Source organism: Trematomus bernacchii, unplaced genomic scaffold (assembly GCF_902827165.1).
Source record: "Trematomus bernacchii unplaced genomic scaffold, fTreBer1.1, whole genome shotgun sequence".
In the NCBI taxonomy this organism is placed as follows: Eukaryota; Metazoa; Chordata; class Actinopteri; order Perciformes; family Nototheniidae; genus Trematomus; species Trematomus bernacchii.
In genome coordinates this window covers 4,074,520-4,086,872 of record NW_022987573.1, presented here as the reverse complement: position 1 = coordinate 4,086,872, position 12,353 = coordinate 4,074,520, and the positions used below count along the sequence as shown (strand labels likewise).

General features: G+C 40.0%; 1 protein-coding gene across 3 annotated transcripts; it reads left to right on the top strand.

The window, feature by feature from the left end:
• The first annotated feature begins 4,907 nt into the window (after positions 1-4,907).
• LOC117479480 (poly(rC)-binding protein 2-like) lies at positions 4,908-11,778 on the top strand. Of its 3 annotated transcripts, none has more exons than XM_034126444.1 (13): positions 4,908-5,056; positions 5,848-5,979; positions 6,081-6,104; positions 6,196-6,228; positions 6,368-6,484; positions 6,586-6,717; positions 6,806-6,934; positions 7,654-7,728; positions 7,999-8,040; positions 8,380-8,452; positions 8,539-8,594; positions 8,714-8,883; positions 10,545-11,778. In XM_034126444.1, exons 2-13 carry the CDS (start codon positions 5,911-5,913, stop codon positions 10,579-10,581), a joined length of 957 nt encoding a protein of 318 aa, XP_033982335.1. In that variant the 5' UTR covers positions 4,908-5,056; positions 5,848-5,910; the 3' UTR covers positions 10,582-11,778. The 3 variants fall into 3 exon arrangements, with proteins under 3 accessions (XP_033982335.1, XP_033982333.1, XP_033982334.1); XM_034126442.1 differs by having other exon boundaries at positions 7,999-8,058; XM_034126443.1 differs by having other exon boundaries at positions 7,999-8,058; positions 10,535-11,778.
• Positions 11,779-12,353: the final 575 nt, after the last annotated feature.

Sequence of the window (12,353 nt, the reverse complement as noted above, 5' to 3'; positions counted from 1 at the left end):
AACAAAATGAGGTATATAACCGGTTCTTTTCAGCATTGTAGCCCTTACAAACTCGTGACACATTGTTGGCAGAGAGAGTGAAAATAGTGAGATCGTTGTTGCTTTGTCTCTGGCCTCCCTGTGAGTATTGTATGAAATACAGCAGTGAGTGTTTTGGAGGAGGGAGAAAGCTGTTCCACCATCCACTGCCAAGCTTTATCAGATCAATCCCTTCCACATTGACAATCTGTTTCATGTAACAATTCACATTTCAGTGTTCCTGGAGCGTCAAACTGTTTCTAAGATTAATCAGAAAGCATTATGGCCAGGTGTTTGTGCATGTGTTGCTTTCACCTTCCATATTTCCGATCCTTACAGAGGGTGAAGATAGCCATTTCCAAGCTGTGATCCTTTTATATCTATGATATGATATGAAATGATATGATTTGTTTTACATGGACAAATAATGGAGGTTGAGACAGAGGCAGGACAATAAATCAACATCTAAATGGTGATGCCATCCTTCTAACTTGCTAACAGTGACAACGCTAACATGCTGACATCTCTATTTGTGTGTGCTATATGCTTACATTTGCTTACAAGCAGACGATGCATAACAACTTAGGCCAAAGTCTGGGGTAACAGGAATATCAAGTCACTATACAAAATGCTCTGGCAATACATTCAATAATTGTTGAGATATTTCTAATTTCGTTTGAGCATGATACTTCAGATGTTCTTCTGAGTGAACAGCAGATTTAACACAATTCATTTGATGTAACACTTAGTCAGTATATATAGTCAGTATGCCCCGATTTTTAGAGCAGTACCACATTAATTTCTCTCCACAGGGTGGAGTGCATCAATGTAAATACATTAGTATTAATCCTAATATAGGTGGTGTATTGTTTAACTCCAAACCCAGTCATAAACTCTGTTTCCATAGCATGTGTTTCCCTAAACACACAGAGTCCAGGGAGCTTGCCCACTGGCATAAATAACTGGGTTCTTCCTGTGGAGGATTGGCATTCAAATGCAGACTGCTCCTCATGCTCGTGCCCCCAAGATATCACGCCAATTATTTGTCTCTGTGGGAGCAAACTATTTGTGGAAGACCTTCTTAAAATAAGATTGGGGAGTCACAGCCGCTCTACATCCTTTCTGGTTCCTGACTGGACAGTTTATGTGGGCACGTGTCACCTCTCACTGTGACCCCGCAGGCCCATCTAACTACGGCTGTGGGAAGGTAGTGACGTGGCAGAAACTGTACAAGAACAGGCTTTTGGTTTCGTTCACACCCCTGCAGAGAGAATTCAGTCCCACTGTGCAGCTCTGCATCTTCATTTTACAGAGTTAACAGATCTGTTCAAACTGCCCACGGCTCTGTCACACATGCATCCCAACATTTCCTCCGTCACGAATACAAACACACACACACACACACAATTGTTATTTTCTGTAATGGATGCCACAAATAACAAATGGAAAGACTATTCTGTTCTCATTGTATCATTAAACCATAATTATAATACGCTCCGAGTTTTATACGGAAGCCCTTCACAGCCATAGTTTCAACATTTTATCACCTGTTTTCCCATGATAACTAGATCATGACTTTAATTATTGTCATTTCCATTAACTTACAAATATTGTTTTCCAGAGATAATGGGATAAAAGCAATGATTCAAACATTTATTTCCTCCGTTTACACAAGTTAATTTGAGTTGTTTTCCCAAGATTACAAGGTTTATAATGCCATTACCCTGAATTAAAAAACGTTTTCCAGAGAATACAGGATATTGTCTTTTAGGGCAACTACTTCAAACTTATGAAGCATTGCACCTTCTGCTGATCTTGATTTCTATCTTTGTAATCTCCAGAGTTTTTCATTATCTTGGGAAGATAACATTTTACATTTTGAGATATGTTGTGATCTCGATAAATTGAATAAAATTAACTCATCATAAGGGGAAAATTAAGGAAATAAAATGTGTGAACCACTTCTGTAGCTACATTCTCTGGTTTATCCTTTTGTTTTCCATCTCTTTTCAAGACCTTACATTTTTTGAACCTATATTCACTTGCTAATTACAGTAGGTGACTAATTGGACAACCCTCTCTGTGGCTTTGAGTGTGTCATCAGGTTTCACACTGCAATTCAGATGATTTACTTTAATATGAGCAAAACATATACAGCTGAATAGTCTAATATAAAATTGAACATGTGCAGAAAATATGTGCTAGTTAGAGGCTTACTGTTACTACACTCTCAATATAGAAAAGTGAATCCACTTCACACATATGTAATGTAACATTGTGAGCAGAGGCTAGCAAAGACAGTCTGCAATGCACAGAGGCAGTGGGATGTCAGGGGCAGCTGACAAGAGGATGTTAGGTGGGCGAGTGGCATTTCATCATACAATTCATGTACAGTAATCAATGACCACTCACCAGTGAAGGGAAGAGGGCCCGGAGAGAGAGTGAGAGTGCCAGTGGGCATGTCAGATAAAAGCCCTGAAGGAGAAAAACAGGGAACTGGAGGAGGTTGCGTTGAATCTAGCAGGGGGTACGATGGAGGAAAAGTGGGGACGTGTGAAAAAGCACAAACTGTGGGAAAGATTGTGAGATTAAAGTAAGCAGATGATTATGTAAGCAATTACTTGACAGGGGGAGACGCACATAAAAGGCCAGGGAGATGTGCTGATTGAAAAAGCTGAAGAGCTTGCACCTCCTCTCGGCTGTATAATCCATCTCTCGGTGATCGCTCTTCAGATGATCAAAGAAACAGGCATTTCCTACCCTAATTAAATATCTTTTGTGATGACAAAAAAGATGTTCTTTGTCTTTTACATGATGTGTTTTCTTATTTATTAACCTGTCAATGTTCTTCTATGAAAAACTAAAAACCAACACTGTTCAGGATGCATGAGTGAATGTTGTACCTATTACTAGAGCATGCTGGCTTATTGGGGCAAATCTGGTGAGGAAAAAACAAACACCATTAGCCTTGTAGGCCTGGCACCATTCGGGCAGCACTGCAGATGGCTTTGAGAAACAAGCTCCAACATCTACTGCCTGGATTCATGCTCGAGATAAAAAAACAAACAAACAGGAAGTGCTGAGACAAACTGCTTTCAGAGCTGAGCTCAATTTCTCCCTTCGAGGAGGCAATTTATCGAACGCAGAGTGAATTTAAACCCATGAAACAGAGCCAGACGTGATTCATGAGTCACACGTGTAAACAACAGTGTGTAAACCACGCTGCGTGGGACATCAGTTCTGCTAGAGAATTGGATTTATACAAGATTAACGATTCACAGGAATAGAAGATTAGTTACATTCAATAACGAGCTATTCTGACCATTGACTAATTGTATTGTGGGTGCTCTGATGTGCACCAGATTAATGAACATGTGCTGAGTTAGCTCAGACAGAATGCGCTGTCAACCAGACCATGAACACATGGTCGTAGGGCTATACTGTTCCATCTCTTCTTCTTTTATTAAGTAGCCTAGTCTAATTATGGTAACACCAGGTTTTGGAGGTTTTAACTGGGCTTGGATTCTATTCTGCTAATTTAAAATAAACACCAGCCGACAATTTAAATCCTCATTTATCCCATAAATCATGTGGCAAAACAACAACAGCCTACACAGAAAACAGGGCAATCCATCATGAAGCGGAAAGTCATCAATCATTTTCTTTTATTTATTAATAATACTGAAGCTCATTATTTTCAGGTCAAGAGGTGATTTCCTGAAGTCTTCCTTCCGGCCACAGTGATACTAAATCAGCAGTTTTCTAGTACCACCAGGGCGTAGAAGCCTAAAGGTGAAAACCACAGACCAATTTAGCTTTTATTTTAAAAACTCCCTGGATTTGATTGAATTCAACATACCATTTACAGCAAAGGCCAACTTGGGCAGCTCTGCTCTCGCTTAACCACATGAACTAATTACTGACCAACTGTCTACTTTCATCGTCAGACCTTTATAGCAAAACGCTGAAGCCTACATAAGCATCCGTCGACTGACTCAGACTGTACTGAGAGATTAACTACAGTAGGATGATTAATACTATTATTATAGCTGCCCTGCTTTGTAAAATGTAAATTTATAGTTCTGACTCATCCAGAACTCATCAACAGAAACATCACTGGGAGTAGGGAGGACTTTTTACAATAACTATTTCATTAAGAATTTTTTTCTGGGTCAAACAATACTTTTTATTCTGAAAAACAAGCTATGGATAGTGCTACTTGTTTAGCAAACAGAAAGAAAGGATGGAGGATTAAAAGGGGACTGCATCCAGCTTGATTTGGATTCCTGTCGCTCACAGAGTTATTGTGCCATCTGCTGGATTTACAGCAGTGTGTTATCAGTGGGGAGAGGGCTTCATAGGACACAACCAAAGAAAGAAAATGTCTTTATCTACCCTTGGTACAAAATATTAAAAGGTGAGAAGGAATTGCACAAGACAAATGTGATAAAAGAAACTGTCTAAAGTGAGTCTATATGGCTCTATTAATATAGCAAAACATAATGTATTACAGTAGGCTTAATGATAAGACTAACATACTGTAGAACAGAAACGTGTGGGATAAGCATAGGGGTATAACATGTGTTGGGTTGATATAAAAGAAATAACATTACTATAACTACTTATAATTATTATTATTATATGAAATAGTGTAACGTATTGTAGTATAGTTCAGCAGTATAAAAACATATCAATTAGGTTTTGGTCTATAGTATAAACAGCGTGACAACATTTACTTAAAACTTACCTATTTTATTTTTTCAAACATTTAACACAGCCACAGTGTAGTGGCAGTTCATTTGCATCCACATGGACAGCGCTCCGGGGGCGGGGTTGACCCCGGGAGAGGGGCGGGGCAGTTGAGAGGTCAAAGTTGAATTAATTTTGTCTTTTGTGCCAAGCAGAAGAGTGGAGTCCGATCGAACAGCGGCGTCTCTTCCCTCTTCCCCGGATCCTTTTAAAACTCCCTCCCGAACCTCTCCCCTTCCACCCTTGCCACCCTACCCACCCCCTGAACACTCTTCAAGGGACGGATCGGGTAAGTCCTGCAGAAATACGCGTCTTTGTGTCGGTTTGCTCCCGGAGTGAAGGACGGGGATAACTCGGCGCGTTGCCTCGGTACGCTCCGTAGGCCGCGGGATCAGGCTAATTCCTGGATCAGGCGATGCTAGCGACCTGAATGGAAAATAACAGAACCGTGTTTAACTGTATTGCCAATCCTGAGTTAATTGCTAGCCAGTGTATTTTCTAGTGTCTTATTATAGATATGGTGGCCAAATATTCACACAGTTTTTCCTTGTGTATGTTGGTAGTTCGATAGAAATGCTAACGTAGCATTCATTGCTTGCGCGACTAGATGTGATGCTCTTTCTAAAATAGCATCTGCGATGTTATCCTATGAGCCTTAATTTAACTGCTAATGCACACTCGACAAAAAGTAACCATAACATAAAGAGCACGTTATGGTCTTGCATTTCGGTATTTAAACATGTACCTATAAGCTATGTCGCTAAAGCAGTTTTTACGCCAGGTAATAGACACTCCCTCATGGAGACAGTGGGTCATTGTGCTAATGTGAATGAGTGGACCCCGGCCAGTCTAACGTGAATTACTGGACTGAAAAGCCTCATTCTTTTAACATGACTACATAACGTTGTTTAAATACAACACTAGATCAAATCAACACGATGCTGTCTGCATTCATAGTTACATTGACCTGCACTGACAGCAGCTTTTTTAGTAAACAAGGCTTTTTTTCTGTTGTGATGTCCTCATAGTTTCCTGTCACTACATTTGTCCCTGATAGTCACATTTTCCGCTCTATTGCAGACATTCAACCAGTGACCAAAGACCAGCTTTGTGGCCAGTTTAATCGTGGATTCAGCAGCAGAAATGGACTCAAGCCTGGTTGAAGGAGGACTTAATGTCACCTTAACCATCAGGCTACTCATGCATGGGAAGGTGAGTGTGACTACATGCAGTGTTTGAAAATAAGCACAAACATCGCTTTTCCTTGTGCCAGGCACAGAGGCTTTAACACATATTTTTGTTCTCTTTTGTAGGAGGTTGGTAGCATCATTGGCAAGGTAAGTTGTTTTTTTACTGCCAGAAGGATTGCTATCTACATCTTGGCCCTCAGTGTTTTGTAAATATTGTGTATTTGTGCATTCTTCACAGAAAGGAGAGTCTGTTAAGAAGATGAGAGAGGAGGTAAGATATGTTTTGTCTTTATTGTACATATGTGAGTGAACAAGAAGAAGCATGTCCATACTGTTAGTGAATTTGACTCATGCATCATATGATATCCCTGGGTCTGAAGATATTTCCTGTTTTCTTCCCTTTTCCACAGAGTGGTGCTCGCATCAACATCTCAGAGGGGAACTGTCCGGAGAGGATCATAACTCTCGCGGGACCAACCACCTCCATTTTTAAAGCCTTCTCCATGATCATTGAGAAACTGGAGGAGGTAAGATTTACCCGCTTCATCTGATTTCAGACATGTTTTAGCAACTAAATTGACACGTTCAAGTTTTCTTAATCGTCTTGTCGTGTCACTGTTCATTCCAGGACATCAGCACCTCAATGACTAACAGTACAGCCACCAGCAAACCCCCGGTCACCATGCGCCTCGTCGTGCCTGCAAGCCAGTGTGGCTCCCTCATCGGCAAGGGTGGCTGCAAGATCAAGGAAATCAGAGAGGTTTGTCCTCATATTTAATTTTTTGTTCTATATCCAGTGTCTAATCCCTGATTTGTCCTAACATTTGTGGTTTGTTGTGTCTTTGCAGTCTGCAGGAGCTCAGGTACAAGTAGCAGGGGACATGTTGCCCAACTCAACAGAGCGTGCCATCACAGTTGCAGGGACCCCCCAGTCCATTATCGAGTGTGTCAAGCAGATCTGCGTTGTCATGCTTGAGGTACAGACACTATTTATTATGATGCCGCTTTCACTCTGTTTGAAATATGTTGTTATTCAGGGTACACACAAAGTCGTTTGAAAATGCTGGATTTTTTTAAGGTCAGGATTTTCATGAGATAAGAACTTAATTGAGACCTGGGCACCATGGCAGCTCACCTTTATAGACCCACGATGAGTTCTTACTGCAGTGGTCTCGGTTCGAATCCAACTACTTTTAAATATATCTGTTTTATCCAATGAAGCCAAAATGCAATAAACTTAATTCCTCCCCAACATGAAAGTAAAATGAATTTGCCTGCAAATCAAATGTCCCACTTGGAACAATACTTGATTTTCCACATAATCTGGTGTTTCATATACGCAACCACTTACATAAGTGACTCTTTTAATAGATGAAATCTCCTCACGTCTCACACCAGACACAGAGCTAGCTAATCATTAAATAATCATGATCACACCCGTCAATCCGTTGCTATAAATAGCTGTGTAAATAAGTGAAAATGTACAATGACTGATGACTAAAAGAAACTGATTTTTCCCAGTTACATCTGTAGTTACAATTTAGATTTGAGCTTCTGGGGTCTTTGTTGTTTAGGTACCTTGAAAGTGCTTGAGTTTCTTACAAAGCTGTATGGATACTTCTGATGGTTTATTATATTCTTTGATACCTTTTTGATGTGACTTCAATAGTTAATGGTGATATTTCTGTGTTCTTAGTCTCCCCCAAAGGGAGTGACCATCCCGTACAGACCCAAACCCTCAGGCTCTCCTGTCATCTTTGCAGGTGGTCAGGTAAACAACACTTCTTTGTACTCTACATCTGTTGTGTGTGTGCTATTTTTGTCCCTGTAGTGTCTGCTGTTTCGGGGGAAAATATTCTCACTTTTTACTGAAGCACTTCTGGTCGGAGGAATTTGATTATCCTCAGGCTATCATCATAGTGTTTTATGCACTGTCCGTAGCATACCTGGCTCTGTTCTTGTAGCACACCAAGGACAGAGGACTGATTTGAGCACACTGTGACACTGCCACACCCTCCTAAGAGCTGTTCTCTCCTTGCAGGCATACGCTGTCCAAGGGCAGCACGCCATTCCTCAGCCTGATGTAAGTGAAGGGCCCTCTGTAAGTGATCCAATATATTTGAATCTTCGGTCCTCAGGAGCCATGCCACCTTCTTACTTCATCCCACTGACTCTTCATTTTCCAACTCCCATTGCCTGATATCCATTTAACAATTTCAAACATTATTTAACTTTTTAACAACAAAACCTTTTTTTTACCCTTTTTAGGCTAAATCATGAGCTCCATGTTCCATTTCATATTTCTTCTCATCCTCACTACAACCACTTAATTTCAAGATTTCTACTTTGTAATCACTTCTTGATTGTCGCTCATGTTTCGTTTTGTTTGCTCTCCGTGTCCTCCCCTCCTTTGTTTCCACAGCTCACCAAACTTCACCAGCTGGCCATGCAGCAGAGCCCCTTCCCCATTGCACATAGCAACCAGGGCTTCCAAGGTAGGTAGACAGATTGAAAGAGGAAATTGGATTAATATAGATTTGTAACAATCCACCCAGTCAACACTTTCTTTGCATTTCTCCAGCTGGGATGGACGCCTCTGCACAAACTGGCTCTCATGAGCTGACCATTCCAAACGATGTAAGTCTCATTTACTCGGTTTGCAGAAAAACATGGCGCCACTTTTAAGTAGCTTGTTTTGTATCGTTCCTCTTTTTAAAAGTGCTTATTGTTCCTACGTTTTTCTTCTTCTCCCTCAGCTCATTGGCTGCATTATTGGCCGTCAGGGCGCAAAGATCAATGAGATCCGTCAGATGTCAGGGGCTCAGATCAAGATTGCCAACCCTGTGGAGGGCTCCACTGACAGGCAGGTCACCATCACAGGCTCCCACGCCAGCATCAGCCTGGCCGAGTACCTGATCAATGCCAGGTAAGAGGCGTTATGCGACGGCAACACCTCCTCACAGAGCAGCACTAATACAGAAACAGGCAGACTGCTTACTGTGTATCAGAAACTGAAACACTCTAGACATCACCATGTTTTACTGGGGGGCTATAACCAAGAAGAAACTGAGATTACACTTTGTAACAACTCGCCTTTCCGATGTGTAATCAATAGGGGTTGCAAAATTCCGGGAATTTTCAAAGATGGAAACTTTCCATGGGAATAAACTGGGAATTTTCTAAATTGAAGGTTGGCTCTTCATAAGGAACTTAAATATAGTTGGGGAAAGTATATTTTAGCATAATCTTGACTAAAACAAACAGATGCCATTCAAGTACACTTGAATATCCATGCCATTCCTCAATCACATGCACATAGCACACTGCTTACTGCAGTGACCACCAACTGGCGGCCCGCGGGCCACATCCGGCCCGCACGACGGGGGTGACTGTGGCGTTGGCGGAGTGGTTAGTGCGTTCGCCCTCCACTCATATTTTTTTTTACGTCTTGTGAGTAATGTGCAATACCGGAGTCCAACAGAGAGGCAGGAGCTGCGGGACCTTAGCCTAGAAGTAATCCTTCATTAGCGTGAAGAGTCTGCTAAGCTTTATGCGCTCCGCAGAACCTGAGCGTGCTCCACTAGCACCCCCCCCCCCCCGGTCAACAACTTCAACATTCTGGGCTATTTAAAAATCGCTGGCCCGCGATGTCTATTGGATACATTTTGGCCCTTGGACAAATGTAGTTGGTGATCCCTGGCTTACTGCATGGCTATTGAGACTACACCCCCTACAGGCACTGTGCATTCCTCCATCACATGCAGATGATTTCTAGAAGACTGGATCACACTTTTGAGCCCAAAGCACATTTTTGAATGAATGGTGTTGGGGGGGGATGAGTAATATTTAACTCAACATTCATGTTTTTGTTCTTCAGTGAAACAAATGATTGTTCGATAAAATTATTAAAACTTGTTCTGTTCTACTTACAAATACATCTGTTGAAATGTCATGTTTTTGAATTGTATCATTTTGCATGGATGTTTTCTTATGACAAAACAATGTTTATATGTATGCTTGGACACAATTCGATTACATTCCCGTTAATTCCCATTATTCCCATGGAAAGTTTCCAATATGGAATATTTCCAAAATTCCCCAGCTTAACTTCCTATGGAAATGTTCCGCCCCTTTGCAACCCTAGTAATCAATAATCACATCTTTTTATACCATCTTGTTTTTTTACATCTTATTTTAAAATGTTAACACAGCACTTTTATTGTTGTTTTCTGTCTTGCATGCCTTTTTTAAATCTCTCTAAATTGCACTAATCTGTATGAAAGGGGCTTTAAAATGTAAGGGTTATTGGTTAATCACGGGATTAGAGTGGAAATATTGAATGTGTTTATTATTGCCAGAGCATTAGCGAGGACGGGCGGTCCCATTTGGACGGGATAAAAATGTCAGGAGGAAGTGAATAATACAATATTTTCCATGCTCGTGATTTTTCTCTACTTTTGTTATTGCCAAATTGCAAAGGGTAGCTTTTGAAAAGAGAGGATATCCTGCAGAAAATTCAAATAAATTACTATTTAGAATCAAATATGAAGGAATTTAACGCTTCTTGTTCTGTGTTGTGCTCCTCAGGCTCTCTTCTGAAGCTACTGGACTCGCAGCCAACTGACCGGAGGATCTTCATCAGCACCTAACGTAACCCCTCCCCCTACTTTTTACCAAGAGGTCCCTTATTGAACTTAATGCAAAAACCAAGTACTATAAACTCACTGTTTTCTCCTCTTTTTGGTTAGACACCTACTCAGTTGTAATTACCCCATCATCATGATATTGGTATTTTATTTATTTATTATGTTTTTAAATCCCCTTTGCATATAGTTTTTAAAGACTTCCGTTGTATTTTTTCCTCTTATTTTACTGTATATCTGTATGACCTTCTTGATATAGGTAAAACGTTTTGGAAAAATCTGGAAAGGCATAAATAATGTTTTTCTTATGTCAGATTTTTCTTAGAAAATGTACAAAAAATGAAGAAAAAAAGACACACCATAACATTATAGATGGACTGTTCTCTCCCTTTTTAAATATCTATTTATTTTTATTTAATACACAGCTCCGTGTAAGAGTAGAATTCATTGATATTTGCCATCTTCTATTTGAAGCTGTACTTCCTGATGAGGCATTGTGGGTTTAACGGGTTTCAGTGGGTGTGAATGATCTCCAGGTGAAGATGTATGCAGGAAAAACGTAGAAGGTAATTTATCCCTCGTTGAGGGCGGGTTCAAACGAGAATTTTAAGCTAAGTTTTGTCTCACCTCTAATTTGCTGAGTAATTGTTTTGTGTCATTCCTGTGTTTCCATCCGTTTGATTTCTCGATCAGGACTTTTGAGCATTGTTGTGTATTGGATTCTGATAAGGGTGGGTGGGCCTTGGTCACCAGGTGTGGGCCTGAATGAGAGGAAAATATTTTCTTTTCTCTGAAATTACTAAGACCATAGTAATGACGATGATGATGATGATGATAATAATAACATTGAAATGTTTGTTTTAAATAGAGAAAATATTTTTTTTAACTGCAGGGCTGGGGAATGCTGCAAGGGGCAAAACTACAAGACAAATTTGTCTTTATAAGTATATTATGCTGAGGTATTAAATTATGATTAACTAGAAGGAGAATTATAGAATTAACACTAGTTTCCTGCTATCTTTTTTGCCTGGGTCAGATTTTATTTTTTATTATTCTTTGCAGGATGAAGAAACTCACGTTTTTGTGCACGTTTTCAAACTATTGTAGATCTGGTTGCAATTCAATTGTTGAAGAAATGAAATGCAGAAATAAAAAAAAGATGTGAAATGCTTAAACAATCCGTTTTTTCATTTATATGTTGGGATGTTTACTTACTTCGAAAGATAGCTGACACCTTCATTACCCTGTTATCAAGCTCAAGATATATTAATAATCCAGCATGGCTTCTTCCCGTGGGGGATTTCATTTTTTATAAACAACCCGGTGTAAAAGATAAGTTAAGAAAAGACACAGGAACCTTTTGGACATGCGAATCATTGGAAATATCGTTTATTTCTCATTCAGCTGTCTTATGTGATGCAACAGCACAAACTCTAGTATACTGTAGATAAACATCACACAACTTCTTTTTTTTAACCAATACATTATTTATTGTTGCTCATATTTTGCCTTTGATATAATTCCTATGTTACAGGTACAATGTGCAATGCTGTATAAAAACAAAACATTTCTATTTAAACCCAAAGGATACTTACTTACGACTAGTAACCACCACAGAAGTGCTCTATTCCTTATCTGGCTACCTCCGCATCTTAAAGGGTAACGGGAACATCATGAACTACAAGAATCCTTTTGGTTCTTTACTTAAAGGGGAACTCCACAGATTTTACACACTTAAAGTTGTTTAATGCCT

What these genes read in the sequence shown, in the direction of transcription:
- LOC117479480 (XM_034126442.1), top strand. Translation starts at nt 5,911, where the DNA reads ATGGACTCAAGCCTGGTTGAAGGAGGACTTAATGTCACCTTAACCATC. An exon ending in AGATCAAGGAAATCAGAGAG is followed by an intron (nt 6,718 to 6,805) that starts GTTTGTCCTCAT and finishes GTGTCTTTGCAG; the next exon opens with TCTGCAGGAGCTCAGGTACA. An exon ending in TCTGCGTTGTCATGCTTGAG is followed by an intron (nt 6,935 to 7,653) that starts GTACAGACACTA and finishes CTGTGTTCTTAG; the next exon opens with TCTCCCCCAAAGGGAGTGAC.